This window comes from Watersipora subatra, chromosome 2 (genome assembly GCF_963576615.1).
Source record: "Watersipora subatra chromosome 2, tzWatSuba1.1, whole genome shotgun sequence".
NCBI lineage: Eukaryota > Metazoa > Bryozoa > Gymnolaemata > Cheilostomatida > Watersiporidae > Watersipora > Watersipora subatra.
The window spans coordinates 2527901-2546245 of record NC_088709.1 but is presented as its reverse complement, the minus strand read 5'-3'; the positions used below and the strand labels follow the sequence as shown (position 1 = coordinate 2546245).

At 36.9% G+C, this 18345-nt stretch overlaps 1 protein-coding gene and 1 non-coding gene across 2 annotated transcripts; both read left to right on the top strand.

Annotated features, from left to right (window-relative positions):
- The first annotated feature begins 20 nt into the window (after positions 1-20).
- Positions 21-15184, top strand: LOC137387170 (lysophosphatidylcholine acyltransferase 2-like). Its single transcript, XM_068073496.1, has 11 exons — positions 21-118; positions 4520-4630; positions 5344-5489; positions 7412-7638; positions 9106-9338; positions 10536-10718; positions 12385-12500; positions 12663-12819; positions 13212-13331; positions 13834-13954; positions 14137-15184. The coding sequence occupies exons 2-11, from the start codon at positions 4532-4534 to the stop codon at positions 14322-14324; spliced, it is 1590 nt and encodes a 529-aa protein (XP_067929597.1). The 5' UTR covers positions 21-118; positions 4520-4531; the 3' UTR covers positions 14325-15184.
- Positions 15185-15613: 429 nt separating this feature from the next.
- Positions 15614-15697, top strand: Trnal-cag (transfer RNA leucine (anticodon CAG)). The gene has a single exon. It is a non-coding gene; the product is annotated as a tRNA-Leu (tRNA).
- The last annotated feature ends 2648 nt before the right edge of the window (positions 15698-18345 follow it).

The following is an 18345-nucleotide window of genomic DNA, read 5'->3' as shown; positions in this document are numbered from 1 at the left end:
TCGTACCTGCATCCCTGAGTGGAGGAATGATTATTTGTAAACTCAGCTGCATCCCGACTAAATAGATGTGCGCTGTATACGGGTTATCGAACAGTCCCATTTGCTCACGCTCTTCAAGGTTGTTCGATAGCTAAATTATGGAAATTGAGTGTTTTTGGCTTTCAAAATACCATATTCACATCTGGTGTAAGTCGTCTCAAGGCGTAGGACCAGGCCGTCTATTTATGGTAGCCCAGCAACCGGAACCTTGGGCATAGGCTAATCGTGTAATTAGTTTTTTAAAAAGTTCGTTCATTTATTGAGATATACATAAGTTTGTACCAAAGTAAAAGTGAACTAAGCGTTTAAAGTAAACAAAAACCTTAACAAATTATCATGGATTAATGAAACTTAGTGGCTGTTAAAAAAAGTTTCAGTTTTAAAAAGTAGGTAATTTTCAAGTATTGGTTTTGTTGATACAGCTTTTATTGCCGCTGTAATGAGCGTTGCTCAATGTTTGTAGTCTGTGATTCAAATTGTTTTTTGCTGTGCATTTAGAGCTTTTGCTTAACAGCGTGGTAGGTTGTTGTAGAAGCTGGTCGGGTGCTTAGCTTTGTTCGTACCATTCACTCTTATGTCTATTCTTTATTAACTGTTTGTAAAATTATGTTTGAAAAGTTTAGCTAGAAGCACAACAATTGCTTTTAGATTCTTTACTGATGTTGTAGGCTCATAATATTAATGCCAATTCTTTGGTAGGACTGGCCGGCCATAGGGTGGGTTACTAACACTGCTAGGTATAGGCCCATACCTGCCAACTCTCACGCATTGGGCGTGAGACTCACGCAATCACCCCAAAGAAAAAATGAAAATGCGTGAGATTTTTGCCCCAATTTCCACAATTTTATATATACTATCGTTGATACATCAATTGCCCCAAAACCAAATCTCACGCATTGCCCCACTCTTGGGTTGGCAGGTCTGTATAGGCCTGAGTGATTGAACTGAATTGTTAGTGGAACACTGGTTTCTCCCAACTTCTAATATTTATGCGTCATCTGATGATCTTGCATCTTAAATAATTAATGCTACTGGCTTGCTTTTTGTCTTGCTTACATCCATGATGTCTCTGCGTAATATTCACATTTACATAATTAAACCAGGATTAGGGTACTAGGAGCACTTATTAGTATTCAACAACTAGCGCTTTCTATATTGCAAGTGCTGTCATGGTATTTTTTATGTTACTAATGCGCTTTTCAGAGCACTTACTTTCGGTGCGCTTATTCTATTGTCACATATACAAGGTGCTGCTGCTAGTGTGATTAGCAAAGCTTATTTCACTTACTAGTGCTCACCAGTAATTCTATTCAGTTTTTTTTTCTGACAGTTAAGTTTAAACTATTGCCAACTTAACCAATCTGACAATAATTACATTGATACAGCATCTGGCCTGCATTGCATCTGATTTATTTTCAGAAATAACCTCCGGCAACTGTTGAAACTGACTTGTATAATTTAATTTGCTCACACTGAAGCTAACATGTTGTTAAAAAATGAACCACACCTTCATAAGTAAAGCATAGACTATAGATAAGTGCTGTTGTAGCAGATGAGCAGCATGGGCTATCTATCTTTAACAAATAGCTGCAATGTGAAAATCGTCTAGTATTTATTCTGAGCCATCCATAAGAATGGAATTGCCATCTCTTTGGACAGCACTAATTAACTTAAAAAGCATTTATAGGTAGTGAGAAAAATAGTTGCTATTAGCAATCAACTACAATATCAAGTAGTTTCTAGTCTGAGTTTTTTTGTATCACACCTCGATTCTTGCTCTCTGGTTGTTATTAGTATTATTTTTAAAAGACATGCTACTAAAGTAGCAGCTATTTTATTGTGCTATAATTTACTATCGCTTTAGGCCAGCATAAATGATAAATGGTGTAAACGAAAAAACGGAGCATATTTTTAGATTGGTGGCAAGCTGTTTTTTAAACCATCAAATTGCTTTATGTTAGCTAACAAAAGAATGCAACAAGATCTATAGCGGTCACCAAGCACTTGTAAATGGCATTCCATCTTCCTAGAATCAATCTATAGAATATCATGCTATTTGTGTGCTACTTGTCATTCTGTCGTCTTCTAGTAGATGACAAGACCATTTTGTAATGTAGGAGAAATTGGAGCAAGTCATTAAAGCAGGAATGTTGTACCACATATGTAGGCTCCTGGACTCACCAGCTGATTCCTTTCTTATACCCTGCAGTTCATTGTAATTAAAACAAAGGAAGAAGTCGGGAAAAATCAAGTGCAGATTTTAGGTGAATTGTAGTGCATGGATCTTTACAGTGTCTTTTAATGTGTATAATAGTACTGTGTTTAACTAATACCTTATTTTTAAAAATATGTTTATACAAATACAACAGCTGAGCAGTTTGGAATATTACAGACATAAATCTCAAAAGATATTCTCACCTAATTGAATGAAGTCAGATTTTTCAACCACTTTAAATTTACAAGAAGATTATAGCTTCCTATTTTCACCCATTTTATATGAAAAAACTGCAGACATTTTTGTCTAGAATTAACCATAGTAAAGATTTTTCCATGGCAGCTGTGTATGGGTAAGCTGACAACTTGCAAAAATATTTTCATTCTTTTCTTAGACCAAACATGTTTATAAAGCAAAGGTGATCTCAAATTTTACTTAACATTATCCATCAATCATTTATACTACCCTCTCATTTACTCGTGGAAATTTCAGACACAAAGGCTACATCTGTTTACAACAAGAGCAAACCCATACGTATTCTTTACGATACATTATAAGTAGTGTAAAAACAGTTGAATCGGTCAGTCAATTTGTCTTAGTACCACATTTATCATGAAACAAAATTAAAGATGTGCAACCCACAGGATAAAAAGAATGCTAATATAATCATAGGTACGGGGAGCCAGTCAAAACATACTATCAACAGTCCTCTTCCTTGGGATTATTTGCTAAAATCTTTAGATAGGACTAGTTTAGGACTACAAAAAAAGAACTTTATGAGACTTCAAGTGTACAGCTCAAGTCTATAGTGTAAGTCTATGGTTATCAGTGCTTAGCTATCCAATAACTTGAACTGAATCGTGAAGCCAGCTCAGCTGCAGGCATTTCATTGGTTAGACTCAATTCCTGACACGATGTATTCCATTCGACTTTTGTAGGTATTCTGAAGACCGATCCTGTCTTATATTTGGTTAACATCAGAGCATTTTATTGATTAGTTTATTGACCAGGTTATTGACCAGTTTATTGATCAGGTTATTGATCAGTTTATTGATTGTTTATTGACCAGTTTATTGACCAGTTTGTTGACCAGTTTATTGACTAGTTTATTGGCCAGTGTATTGAACTGTTTACCGATCAGTTTGTTGACCAGTGTATTGATCAGTTTATTGATCGGTTATTGACCAGTTTATTGACCATTTTATTGATCAGTTTATTGAGCAATGTATTGACCAGTTTATTGACAAGTTTATTGATCAGTGTATTGAACAGTTTATTGAGCAGTTTATTGACCAGTGTATTGCCCAGTTTATTGATCAGTTTATTGACCTGTTTATTCATCAGTTTATTGACCAGTTTATTGACCTGTTGATCAGTTTATTGACCAGTTTATTGATCAGTGTATTGACCAGTCTATTGATCAGTTTATGGACCAGTTTATTGATCAGTTTATTAACCAGTGTATTGACCAGTTTATTGACCAGTGTATTGATTAGTTTATTGACATGCATCACTTCCATTATTAATACGGAGAGAATTACACGTTAAAAATTTTACTGAATCAATGCATCACGTTCATACCCACATGTAATAAATCCAATTCAATACATTTATTCACATTTGTGTCATGATAGTATTTATTAGCTACACAGTCTGCCAGTAGTCTCTTATCATTTGAGGATTCTTTCTTTTCACAATTTGTAATTATTCAGAAGCCCTTCCCTTTGCCTCTATTGTCTGCATGCTGCTTCTCCATTATTCCATCATTGCAGTCAGCATTACTAGACTCTTAAAACATTTGTGGGTAATCCTGGGTAGGTAATCCTATGTAGATAATCCTGGGTAGGTAATCCTATGTAAATAGTCTTGTGTAGGTAATCCTATGTTGGTAATCCTGTGTAGGTAATCCTATGTAGATAATCATGGGTAGGTAATCCTATGTAGATAATCATGATTAGGTAATCCTATGTAGGCGACCATGCATAGAATAATCCTATGTTGATGATCTTATATAAGTAATCCTATGCAGGTAATTCTTAGCTAACATAGAGGTTGCACCATGAACAACTTGCTAACACTTATTAGTCCATTCAATGTTGCTGGATGGACAACTTTTGCTTATAAATTTTGCCCTTATGTCTATAACATCGTCAGCGATATTCTAAAAATAGTCCCTTTTCACCTCTATTCAGAGTGTGCATGCAATAAAATGCTGTCTCCTGAACCTTAGATTTCCCTATATTATATGTTTCTGCTTGTATCTAGTGAAGTTGTAAAATGCCTCCACCTGTATTGCGAGAGAAGTCATTTATGAGGCCTACAGTTGAGAATCCATTCAAGTTTCAACTGAAGTTACCATGGTACCGGAAACTGCAGGTACTTATAACACATGTTAGATGTACATGTACTTTGATCAGACAGAAAATATAATTATTAATGCCAGGTCAGTTTTTATGTGTAACGTATTGGTTTGCTAGTTTGCCTTGTGTGTAACGTATTAGTTTGCTAGGTTGCCATCTCTGATATGTTTATAAATTACCATATCGTAATCATTGAGAGCACTGTTGATCAACACTACAGGATTACTCTATAGTCAGAATTAGTAATTTATTTTTTCAGTTCAGGTGAATGGAATGTATAGCTTTCATTGTGTAGTCACTCACCGCTACTGCAACTGTCTATGACTGCAGCAGTCTACCACTGCGGCTGTCCACCACTGCAAGTGTCCTTGAAACTGTATAGGGAAGCTTGGAATGTCTTTTTGACACCAGGTCAATTATAAGGCTGTGGTTGGGTTGCTCTACACTGCAAAGTTCTATGTTGTATCCTAGAAACGCAAAGTTTTTGGTCTAACTTCCAAAGTCAAGGTCACTCGAGATTAGCCAGATTATTAGCCAGTCATAAGCCTAGAGTATGTATGAAGCCCTCCTAGTTCAAACTCTATACTGACCCACATGCACTGCTCTATATTAATATTATATATAATAATGTAATAATCTATATACAAGCGCTAATATTTTCATTTTATATTATGAGAGATGTCTATAGCGGATGTTAGATTTACTGATTTTTCGGAAGTTCGGTTGCAGATGGCTGTTGCTACGGTAACGATTGTACCGGTCCGGCTACTTCTCATGTGCATCTTCACTTTCCTAGCGTGGATAATCACACTCTTCCTCGTCATCGGTATAAAAGAAGAGGAAATATTGAATAAGCCCCTGACAGGCTGGAGGAGGTGAGCCCTTCCTTTCCTCATACGCAGTTTCTTTACATTCATGGCAATAGCTTTATTATACACTCTCCTTTGTTTTGTTTTTGTCTCCTCTGTTTATTAATAGTAATGCTTCGATGTGCCTTGTTGAGACAGCTGCGGAGTTGTCTCCTCTATTTATTATTAGTAATGCTTAGATGTGCCCTGTTGAGACAGCTGCGGAGTTGTTACAATTGAGGAGTTCATTTCCAAAACCAGTTATTTCCGATTTTAGCATTTTTCACAAACAAGAAAAGTTTGTATACTCAATATTGTTCAATATAATTGGCATAGTTTTTAGCTAATTCTCAAGACAAATGACAAAGCAAGCTTATACTTTCTTTTTGTTCAACAATTTTGTCAAGAAGCATGGTAAACAGCCAACGGATTTCTGCATTTTTTTTCAAAAGCAGTTATTTCCGGAAATAACTGCTTTTGACATGAAAGAATCAGCAACCAGTGATTTAAACAATAAGTCTTAGATAATAGTCTGACATTAACCACAGTTTTAGGTGAACTAATCATTAATGCGGACTAGTTACAAGCGGTGAACCAACATGTTATATACAATAATATCTCAAAAATAAAAACATACTGTATATCGTTTTACCGTAAAATGCATCTTATTTAGAAAGAAGTTCTCTACAAGATATGTATAAAATTATTTAGTAAATCTCACACTCGCAACTTTTTTTGCATTGAACAAACGAGGTGTGTTTCTTATATCTATGAAAATAACGATTTGGTTTTGCCGTTTTGAAAAAATAATTAAAAATGAAATTGTTAAGCCAAAATTTTTTTATTGGTTGCATGTGATTGGCAGTAAGGTTGTTTAAGACATCATTTGATTAGTCTAGCTAATGTTTGGGTCTTGTGATGAAAAGAAAAGTGACACCCTATTGATAAGGCGATCCATCGACTTATGGTCTGTACTTATTTTACTGTGCAAGCCGATACATCGGCTTGCGAAAGAGTTAACAGCAAAAATAGTAGTAGATTACTACTACTAGCACTAGTTAACTTTAGTACTAAACACAAACAAACATGCATTGTGTTTGATGTGATTGTTTCATTTTTTTTTGCCTTCTGCGATTTAGTTAAATTTTGGTTTCAAGCCAATTTAACAGTAAAAGGTTTAAATTAATTACCTTCTACATTCTCGTTGTTCTTTTTATTTTTACCAGGTCGCGTTATTTGCACAGGTTCTTCCAAAAAGTCATTTAATGTTGCTACAGTAGAATTACTTGTTGAAGATGCATCCATCATGAAAGCACAGGAAGTGGAGAGATAGCTTACAAAACTAAGTCAACGAATCAAAAAGCTGACCTAGTTTTACAACAACCAATTGAAAAGCAAGCACAAAAATAACTGCTTTTGGAATGAAACCCAATAGGAAATAACTGGTTTTGAAACAAAACAAAGATTTTAGTGGGTGCAATGTATGAGAAAAAACTGGTTTAGGAACAAAAAATCCATTGAACAATGTACTCATATTATTAGAGTATAATTTAAGATTAAAAAATCAAAAAGTGCCAAAAATGGAAATAACTGGTTTTGGAAATGAACTCCTCAATTGTTTAAATTACCTGTAAGTTTATTAGTGCTGTTAGAAAGATGTCTCATCAGTCTCTTTTGATAATATCTTTCTGTAATAAATACTTGCTTATACAGTGATCTCTCGCTTATAGCTGTCAATGGAAACTGGCGCTGATCGGGAAAGGTCAATGCGATGTAAAGGCAACCCTCTGTTTTTCAAAAGCATTAGATCAAGCGTAGTTTATATGAAAGAGCCAGTTTGTGTGAGAACAGCTGTTACCGTTAATTAAAATATGTTCTTTCTTTCATCCCCCATCATCTCTCATCGTCTCTCATCGTCTCTCATCGTCTCTCATCATCTCTCATGACAGGAAGGGAAGAGGCCTCGTGCATTTCTGGTCTTTAGCAAATTTTGCTGCATTTGGAGTTTGCTGGCGACGTATTGGAACTCCCTCTCCTCACGCCGAGATATCAGCTCTCGTCGCTGCTCCCCATTCCACTTTCCTCGATGTCATGATTGCATTGTTGGTCGGCAGGCTGTCAGAGATTCCTTATGCTGTTTCAAGAGTGGAAAACTACCGTATCCCAGTCATAGGCCGTAAGCTCAATGCTTTAATTCATTCAATTGTTTTCAATTGTGTATATGGTTTGACATATTAGAGGTCAATAACAGCTGTTGTTATTGCTTATTGCCATTAGTTGCTCAAATATAATTTTTTCCAAGAAGTTTCCAAAATGTATGTATGTTTCTTAAAAATGTCACTCAAGCGTTTGTTTCAATAAGCTACGATTAGTTTTTGGAGTACACAACTGCTGACCTGCTGATTCATGAACCCCTTGTGATTATGGACTACCTCTGAGCTTACTAGACCAAAGCTTGTGCATGTGCATGATTTCAGCTCATATAAACTGGTGCCCAAAAATATTTGGAGCTAGCAAAATGACTAGCTCAGCTCTCCGAGTCTTTACTTCAGTTTGATACGCAAAACCATGTTTTCTAGATCCAAAGGCTAGTGGCAGACAATTATACCTGCTGTAGTCTACATATGCTACTGCGTTTGCTTAACTATGTATTTATTAACTACCTAACAATAACATGCTAGTTTTAACCTTTCTATTTTACTAACATTAAGCCTGGTGATGCTCGAGAGTTCTTTCATTGTCAATGCCAACTGTTTCACGACAAAAATCCATGAACTTGTTTAGTGAGAGCATTTATAAGGGAAATGAAAGCTCTAAGAGTGCTCATCGAGTCTGACATTGCTTGAAGTGGCCGTAGGAGTCGTCTGCTCTTATAACTCTTCCCTCGTGCAATAATTATTCAACGTCGTGGAACTTTCTTATTACAGTAAAGCTTATTGTTCATATTTCCAAGGTGGTCGCTTAGCTCAGTTAGTAGAGTCTTGATCTACAAAGTCGAGTGTTATGAGTTTGATATAGCAGATATGCAGTAGTCGATATATAGTCGATATATAGCAGATATATAGTCGATATATAGTCGATATATAGCAGATATATAGTCGATTAATAGCAGATATATAGCAGATATGTAGTCGATTAATAGCAGATGTATAGCAGAAATATAGTTGATATATAGTCGATTAATAGCAGATATATAGTCGATATGTAGCAGATATATTGTCGATATATATAGTCGATATATATAGTCGATATATAGCAGGTATATATAGCAGGTATATATAGCCGATATATAGCAGATATATAATAGTCGATGTATAGCAGATATATTGTCGATATATAGTCGATATATAGCAGATATATATAGTCGATATATAGCACGTATGTATAGTCGATATATAGCAGGTATATGTAGTCGATATATAGCAGGTATATATAGCCGATATATAGTCGATATATAGCAGATATATAGCAGATAGACGAGCACTGTTGTTCCTTTGATGACTACCATGAGAGTTGGTGATGGGCCAGACTATCTTTTGTATATGAACATCTACATGTTACATTTCAATGAGCGGGTTAGTTATTATTGATTATACTATTAATCTGCTATTATAAATTTATTAATATACCATTATATTTACAGAATTAATAAAGCTTGTTCAGCCAATAGGTGTGTCAAGGACTGACAAAGACTCGAGACATAAGACGATAGCGGAAATAAAAAGTCGAGCTAACTCCAAGGGGCTATGGCCACCATTTCTTATTTTTCCTGAAGGAACTTGCACTAATAGGCAGGCCCTCATTTCATTCAAAGCTGGTGCTTTTATTCCAGGAAAGCCAGTTCAGCCTGTTTTACTAAGATACCCTGACTCATGGGTGAGTATTCGCTAGATAGTGAGGGTATCACAGCAGTGACAGTATCATAGTAGTGAGCGTATCATAGTAGTGAAAGTATCATAGTAGGGAGAATGTCATAGTAGTGACAGTATCATAGTAGTTGGAGTGCCATAGTAGTGAGAGTGTCATAGTGGTGACAGTATCATAGTAGTGAGAGTATCATAGTAGGGAGAGTGTCATGGTAGGGAGAGTATCATAGTAGTGAGAGTGTCATAGTAGGGAGAGTGTCATGGTAGGGAGAGTATCATAGTAGTGAGAGTGTTATGGTAGGGAGAGTATCATAGTAGTGAGAGTGTCGTGGTAGGGAGAGTATCATAGTAGTGAGAGTATCATAGTAGGGCGAGTGTCATGGTAGGGAGAGTATCATAGTAGTGAGAGTGTCATAGTAGTGAGAGTATCATAGTAGTGACATTGTCATAGTATGGAAAGTGTCATAGTAGTGAGAGTATCTTAGTAGTGAGTGTATCATAGTAGTTGGAGTATCATAGTAGGGAGAGTATCATAGTAGGGAGAGTGTCATAGTAGTGACAGTATCATAGTAGAGAGAGTATCATAATAGTGAGTGTCATAGTGGTGAGACTGTCATAGCAGTGGGAGTATCATAATAGTGAGAGTGTCATAGCAGCGGGAGTATCATGGTAGTGAGAGTATCATAGTAGTGAGAGTATCATAGTAGAGAGAGTATCATAATAGTGAGTGTCATAGTGGTGAGACTGTCATAGCAGTGGGAGTATCATAATAGTGAGAGTGTCATAGTAGCGAGACTGTCATAGCAGTGGGAGTATCATAGTAGTGAGAGTATCATAGTAGTGAGAGTATCATATTAGTGAGAGTGTCATAGTAGTGAGACTGTCATAGCAGTGGGAGTATCATAGTAGTGACAGTATCATAGTAGTGACAGTATCATAGTAGTGGGAGTTTCATAGTGGGGAGAGCGTCATCGCGGCGAGGGCGTCGTCTCGGCAAGGGCGTCGTCAAGGGGAGGGCGTCGTCGCGGCGATCACCATATTCTATGCTTACTGTCTAGGATCTCACACTAATAATCTTCCAATCAAAGGGTAATTTGAAAATCATCTGTTTTGTGGCAGAGGCTACCCAGGAAGCTGTACATAATATGAATTACGCATATTACCATTAAATTATATAGGTGAGATTTTGTTCTTATTTAAATGTGAGGATTCTGTGACGTGGACATGGGAGGGTCCGGGCCTAGCCCTCATTGTATGGATGTGCTTATGCAAGCTGTGGACCACATTGGAAATTGAATATCTTCCCGTCTATCATCCAAATGAGCAGGAGCAGTCCGACCCGTATTTGTATGCTGAGAACGTGAGACAGATCATGGCTAGAGCTCTCAAGGTCAGTGAGTTACTCATAAAGAGCAAGTCCCACTTTTTTTAGTGTGAAGCTGCTTTCTTTTGCTTTAAACGAGTTTTTCTTGGTTTTTATATTAATAGATATCATTTCAAAGAATTTAAGTTTGAAATAGCTTGATAAACACCGACATACATGTACAAAACACCGACATACATGTACAAAACACCGACATACATGTACAAAACACCGACATACATGTACAAAACACCGACATACATGTACAAAACACTGACATACATGTACAAAACACCGACACACATGTACAAAACATGACATACATGTACAAAACACCGACATACATGTACAAAACACCGACACACATGTACAAAACATGACATACATGTACAAAACACCGACATACATGTACAAAACACCGACATACATGTACAAAACATGACATACATGTACAAAACATGACATACATGTACAAAACACCGACACACATGTACAAAACATGACATACATGTACAAAACACCGACATACATGTACAAAACACCGACACACATGTACAAAACATGACATACATGTACAAAACACCGACATACATGTACAAAATACCGACACACATGTACAAAACATGACATACATGTACAAAACACCGACATACATGTACAAAACACCGACATACATGTACAAAACATGACATACATGTACAAAACATGACATACATGTACAAAACATGACATACATGTACAAAACACCGACATACATGTACAAAACACCGACACACATGTACAAAACATGACATACATGTACAAAACACCGACATACATGTACAAAACACCGACATACATGTACAAAACACCGACACACATGTACAAAACATGACATACATGTACAAAACATGACATACATGTACAAAACACCGACATACATGTACGAAACACCGACACACATGTACAAAACATGACATACATGTACAAAACACCGACATACATGTACAAAACACCGACATACATGTACAAAACATGGCATACATGTACATAAACATGACATACATGTACAAAACATGACATACATGTACAAAACATGACATACATGTACAAAACACCGACATACATGTACAAAACATGACATACATGTACAAAACACCGACATACATGTACAAAACATGACATACATGTACATAAACATGACATACATGTACAAAACATGACATACATGTACAAAACACCGACATACATGTACAAAACATGACATACATGTACAAAACATGACATACGACAGACTGAGATTTATACATATAGATTAACGATTGTAAGCAAGCTGGCTTCAGGCGGCTCTTATTATAGTAAGTTGCTAGCTCAAGTTACTAGCTTTAGTTGCTCAAATTCATTGGGTAAAGAAATTTAGTCGCCGGCTAAATTTAGCAAGTAATGTTAAATTTTCTGTGCAAAAACTTTTTTTCTTACCTTTTTTATTACCCATTTATTACTTGTTTGTTTGCATTCAGTAGTATATATATACATACTTTTATTGGATAGTCAATAATTCTTTCTATGAAAAGATGTTTTACATGTTTTATTAATTGTCTCTAAGATATGATAGTTTATACAGTTTGCTTTCAGCTGTTTCTACAGTTCAGTAGATTTTTTATGCTAGCTATATATAGCGTTTGTATTTACTACATACTTGGGGATCATGCAGGTGCCCACAACAGACCACACTTTTGAGGATTGTCGTCTTATGAACTCTGCTAAGAAGGCTAATTTGCAAGTCGGGGATGCACTGGTTGAGTTTCGAAAAATGCAGAAGAAACTTGGGTAAGTTTATGGCTGGAGATCATTGGCTCAGGAGTCAACATACAGTAGCAAATTGCAGACCTATCATAGATATCTCATCTTTTATCAAGATATGAAAATTATATTAGACTGTGCCTTAACATCCCGTCTCTGTGGAACTGTTGGAAGGTATACCTTTTACAGGATTAGCTTTGAGCAACTTAATGAATTGTTGGCAAAGTTCAGTGATCTGTCACATCTGAATAAGGATGAAAGAAAAGTTGACATCGAGACATTCTCCAAGTACTTTGGCCTTCCTGTCACTGACGCCCTGAGGGAGCTTTTCAGTTTGTATGACAGGGTGTGTAAGTGGATGAGTTCGATGTGGTGATGCCATGTATTGATTTACCCGTGTTGGTCGACATGCGTCGATAGTCGGTTGATATGTATTGATCGACATTTATCAATTGATATTGGTCGATAAAGATGTGCCGATTGACATGTTGGGATTTCACCATTTGACATAATGATATGCTGTGTTTTACCAACTGTTCAGCTAGCGAAATTAGAGCTGTTATTTGCTGTTAGTTTAAATATGGGAGATATTGGAAGTGCTGTGACAAGTATCTAGCCTGAGTTCTCCGCTACATCAGATTACATCAGCGCTAAAGCACTCGACACACTATCTAATCACTTGTAGAGCACTGAAAGGCTTATTACTGGTACATTTTATTGTCCCACGTTGTCTTGTAGGATGGTTCTGGTAACATTGACTTCAGGGAATATGTCATTGGGATGTCTCTCATATCAGAACCAGCTAGCGCTGATGAAACCATACGGATGGCCTTTAAACTGTTTGACCGCGGCTGCAAGGTGAATTCAGTGGATTATTATCAAATACCTGTGATTTTTAGGTTGGGGGGGGCCATGTAATAGTCATTTCTCGATTTATTGAAACTTATCAGCACATTGTAGCTAGATTTTACGGCTTCTTTATATTGATATCCACACTTTCTTTACTAATAAAAAACCTTAGAATGTTAGTCCCAGATATTTGTGTGGCCATACCATGACTAAGGTCTGGTAGATGTTGAACCAACAACTTTGAGCACACAGATCATAGAGACCTGAGACAGGTATTACAAAGGATCTTCCATCTAGCTTTTGTTCCTAAAAAGAAAAGTCTTGTATTACTTGATGATGCGGTATGTAGGCACAATGGAGTTGTCTACTCATTTCAATTTCATATAAGGTATTGTAGCGATGGTGATAGCATCTCTATACTTACCTGTATGATAGCCAACACTTTGCTGGATGATTCGCTTTTACTAACTTTATCAGTGAGATTTGATCAGTGATAGTTTTACCGTTGCAGGGCTACATCACAAGATGTGAGTTTAACGAGCTGCTATTGGACAGTCTGAATGCTGACAAAACTGCTGCTGACGCTCTCTTTGATAAAGTAGATTCTCTAGGCACTGGGGAGATAACATTTGGTATGCGCTGCACCTTCATAGTCTGCTCATCTAAGGCCCCTATAAATGTCATGCATGGACCATATGCTATATAGTACTTCAAGTATATCTCAGTCCACAGCCCTTCGCTTATATGTGATCTATCCAAATATGTGCGATTCGTACAACCTACTTTCCAAATTCTTCCTTTGAATTTATTACAGATGATTTCAGAGAATACGCTATGAACAAACCTGAATACGCTGCTCTCTTCACCACCTACCAACGACTTAGAGAAAGTTTAAGCTCGGGTGAAGTCATAGAAGAGCCGTCTAAGCCGAGCGAAAAACCTCAGACTCCAACTAAAAGTTTAGGCACCCATCTTAGCTTGACAGACAAGAAGAATGACTGAAGGAATATATATGAATGATACATCAAGAATAATAATAACAGATAATATGAAATGAATGAGTATCACGCCGAGAGCCACCAGTTATTATATGTTGACCTGAGGCTATTCTGCTGTTGCCTGTGACACTTAGGTTCTTCATTACGGCCCAGACACGCTTTCTCACTTTTCAAGTGTAGCAGGGATACATTAATGGCACCGGTTGGTATTTTAACTGGTATGATGAAGTTCTGTTTTGTGAATCATCTGTTCTGTCACGCTCTCAAACTTCGCAATCATAACGCTGTTGTTTGATTGGCTGCTACTTTCTCTGTGATTGGCTAGATCACCCGCAATGGATATGTCATCCGTGTTGCGAGTAGTTGTAGTCTAGTGATACTAGCATTGCGGCAGTTTTTTTATCACGGTAGCTATTCAACACAGCCATGCTAAAGATGCTGCTAACAGAAATAACACCGTTTTATGACCTAAACTACCAAAATTTTAAACTTAACGCTTAAACGGAACTACAGTATGTAATTTTTATTGCATGGTATGAACAAGGTTAAATTGCTAAAGCGATTATTTAAAACTCCCTCCGTTAGCTGATAAGCTTTGGTAAAGCTGTTTCATGAGAGCCAACAGAACAGCCATGCCACTAACACAGCTATAGACACAACTTGGTAGGAGTGTGTTTGGGCTTTTACTAGGAATTGACTGATCTGCTGAGGGCAGCAGAATTGCAAACCTATTCACTACGCAGAAACTGTTGTGTTTGTTTGGATTCATCTATAGGTTACTATCTACTCTAGCAGATGTTGTCTTGGAGTTGTGCTAGCTTTTATTATGTTGTAAAGCATCGCTGGTAAACTAAATAAATTTATATAAACTTTATAAAACTTTTCATTTTATAAAATTAGAATTTTATATGAGTATTCTAGCATGCTATCATATTCTATTTATATGATAGCATGCCTGCTATCTGTGACTGACGGATATCTGCGCTTCAGTCTTCATCTTGAATGCATCATAGCAACCTCCTTCCTGTCTAACCCTCTCAAGATTTAGAAATAGATGGCAACAGGTGCTTGCTTCACTACTACACACTATTCATAAGGTGTAGCTTGATAGCTGACATGTCTTCAAATTATTGCATTATTAGTTTGCTCGGTTTGCCTCTACTTAGGGCTAGTTGCTTAGATCAATGAGTCATTACATAGTTGACTTTGGGCTGCATAATCAAGCACTTGTCAAGAGACCAAGTTTTTCCCAGATCTTGTTTGGTTTATGCTCTTAGCTACGTGTCTATAGCAGTCAGGATGGCCGAGCGGTCTAAGGTGCTGCGTTCAGGTCGCAGTCTACTCTTGTAGGTGTGGGTTCGAATCCCACTTCTGACAAAATAATTTTTTTTTTTTAAATTCGTATTATTATTAATACATCACTAAACGTATTTCATAAAGAAGCAGTACTGGACCCAGTAGAGTTTTTAAATTATCTTGAGATGAATAAATTTCCTTTCACAAAGTTGCCTTGAAATCTGACTACCTCTGTATCTGTATGGGCTTCTCAAGACCGTAGTCTTGAGAAGCCCATACAGTGTAATGAATTTGACTCGTTGCTTTGTCACAAAACTATATGATAATCTTGTTGAAATTACGATTCTGACAGTCATTAGGATTAAAACTCAGCTTTCCAAGAATTCTGTAGGTCCATCTGATTGAGAAAGTCAGTTTCTAATTAGATGACTCCAGTTCCCAGTAAAGCCTTGCGTTTAATTTTCTTATCAGCGATGGATGCGCAGGGATAAGTAATGAAGGCAGATGTCATTGATCTTTCAAGTGATTGCTAGTTTTACATGGAATATGCTGAAAATGAAAATAATTTGTACCCGAATACTGCTAGAGAGAGAACTAGAACTTTGGTTGCTAGAGAGAGAACTAGAACTTTGGTTGCTAGAGAGAGAACTAGAACTGTGGTTGCTAGAGAGAGAACTAGAACTGTGGTTGCTAGAGAGAGAACTAGAACTTCGGTTGCTAGAGAGAGAACTAGAACTGTGGTTGCTAGAGAGAGAACTAGAACTGTGGTTGCTAGAGAGAGAACTAGAACTTCGGTTGCTAGAGAGAGAACTAGAACTTCGGTTGCTAGAGAGAGAACTAGAACTGTGGTTGCTAGAGAGAGAACTAGAACTGAGGTTGCTAGAGAGAGAACTAGAACTTTGGTTGCTAGAGAGAGAACTAGAACTGTGGTTGCTAGAGAGAGAACTAGAACTGTGGTTGCTAGAGAGAGAACTAGAGCTGTGGTTGCTAGAGAGAGAACTAGAACTTTGGTTGCTAGAGAGAGAACTAGAACTTTGGTTGCTAGAGAGAGAACTAGAACTTTGGTTGCTAGAGAGAGAACTAGAACTTTGGTTGCTAGAGAGAGAACTAGAACTGTGGTTGCTAGAGAGAGAACTAGAACTGTGGTTGCTAGAGAGAGAACTAGAACTGTGGTTGCTAGAGAGAGAACTAGAACTGTGGTTTATCAAGTTCTGCAATAAGAGTATTTCAAATCAAACTAATGTGTGAAAATAAGAGTCTCTGAAGTTCCTTTCTAAATTGTTACTGAAGTTTTTCATATTTTTACTTTTTGAAAAAATTTTAATTAACAAATATACTATACTTGAAATACGTATATAAATGCTAAACTAGCTCTTAAAGTATTTGTATAGATCTGATTTTTTAATGTCTTTGCAGGTACTCATTGATAGTAATTTCTAAATATCGGTACATTTACTGTTGAGACTTGTTATGATCAGTGGTTCTTAATCTTGTTGGGTGTACTGAATACACACCCCCCCCAGATTCATGTGAATCCACTGATCGTTCCTTCTTTATTGAAAAATAAAATAGGATTTTTTCCCATTCAAAGCCTAAGTGCATGTATATGTTTTACTGGTGCACAAAGTTAACCGTACATTAACATCATTGTGCTCAAAGAACAAAATCAATACAATGCATAAACTCCAAGCAAATTACATATTTTTTGATAAAGACAAGGCATTGTAATTTAAGAAGTTTTCTGTTGTTGCTTTTGGGAGACCTTCCCTAAGGCCGACTAACCAGAGCCCTCGGGTTCACTGAAACCATGGCTTTAGAAGGAGCTTTTGGCTGAGCTTGTCTGAAGTTTCAACATTTTTCCTATTTCATAAAGTAAGTTTGCCGTCGATTGTGGGTAAAAAGCTGATACTATCAGCAAGCAATGCCTGCAAATATCAACATGAGGTTGTTATCCTGTTACTGTAGAGTTTAGGATGTTTGTTATTGCTCTTCAAGCAAACACACGAAGACGAATAATATTATGTTGTGTATCTAAATGGCACGAGGGGTTAAACAAACCACTTTCACGTGTGATTGTTGGTCAGCTGAGCTATTCGCCCATATCACTCTACTTGCCAACTCGCCCTCTCACCTCTTCAGCAGTTTAATGTATCACCTGGGCCTGTTAAGGACTCGTTAGTAAAAAATTAAAATACATGTCTTTCTTATAGTCCTAGTGATGAACTTGGGTTAGTGCCATTTTCTGTCTCATTGTGTACATAAGAAAGCCTGTCATCACTAGTCAATGAAGTACCTCTTCCGATTTAGCCCAAAAAAGATGCGGGTGCACCTGTAGTATACCAGTAGCTGCATATCAAGAATAAATGAGAAATGTTTGGGCTATTCAGCTGTCTTGCATATAGCACTTAGAGCACCTGCTACCTGTTATCATTCTTCCCTCATTCTCCTAGTTAATTTGCTTTCTACATAATTAATAACAGGACATAATTAATAACAGGACATGATTAATAATCAAGAGAAACAGGAAGAAAATTCATGGCAGGTAGAGTATTCAGAGGTGAAGGCTGAAATCTGTTCACACTCACAAAGGTGCTCTTCACTGTTGTTTAGTGTAATTTTGTTTATATAATTACTCATACCCTGTCTACAAGTATGCTCTTTTGCCTCGTTTATTATCTACTGCCTGTACTGACTCTAGCTAACTACTTTACCAGTTATTATTGAGGCTA

Excerpts from the sequence above, each read along its gene's own strand:
- LOC137387170 (XM_068073496.1), top strand. The coding sequence starts at position 4,532 with ATGCCTCCACCTGTATTGCGAGAGAAGTCATTTATGAGGCCTACAGTT. Across the intron at positions 10,719-12,384 it reads TCATGGCTAGAGCTCTCAAG|GTGCCCACAACAGACCACAC; the intron begins GTCAGTGAGTTA and ends GGGATCATGCAG. Across the intron at positions 13,332-13,833 it reads TGTTTGACCGCGGCTGCAAG|GGCTACATCACAAGATGTGA; the intron begins GTGAATTCAGTG and ends TTACCGTTGCAG.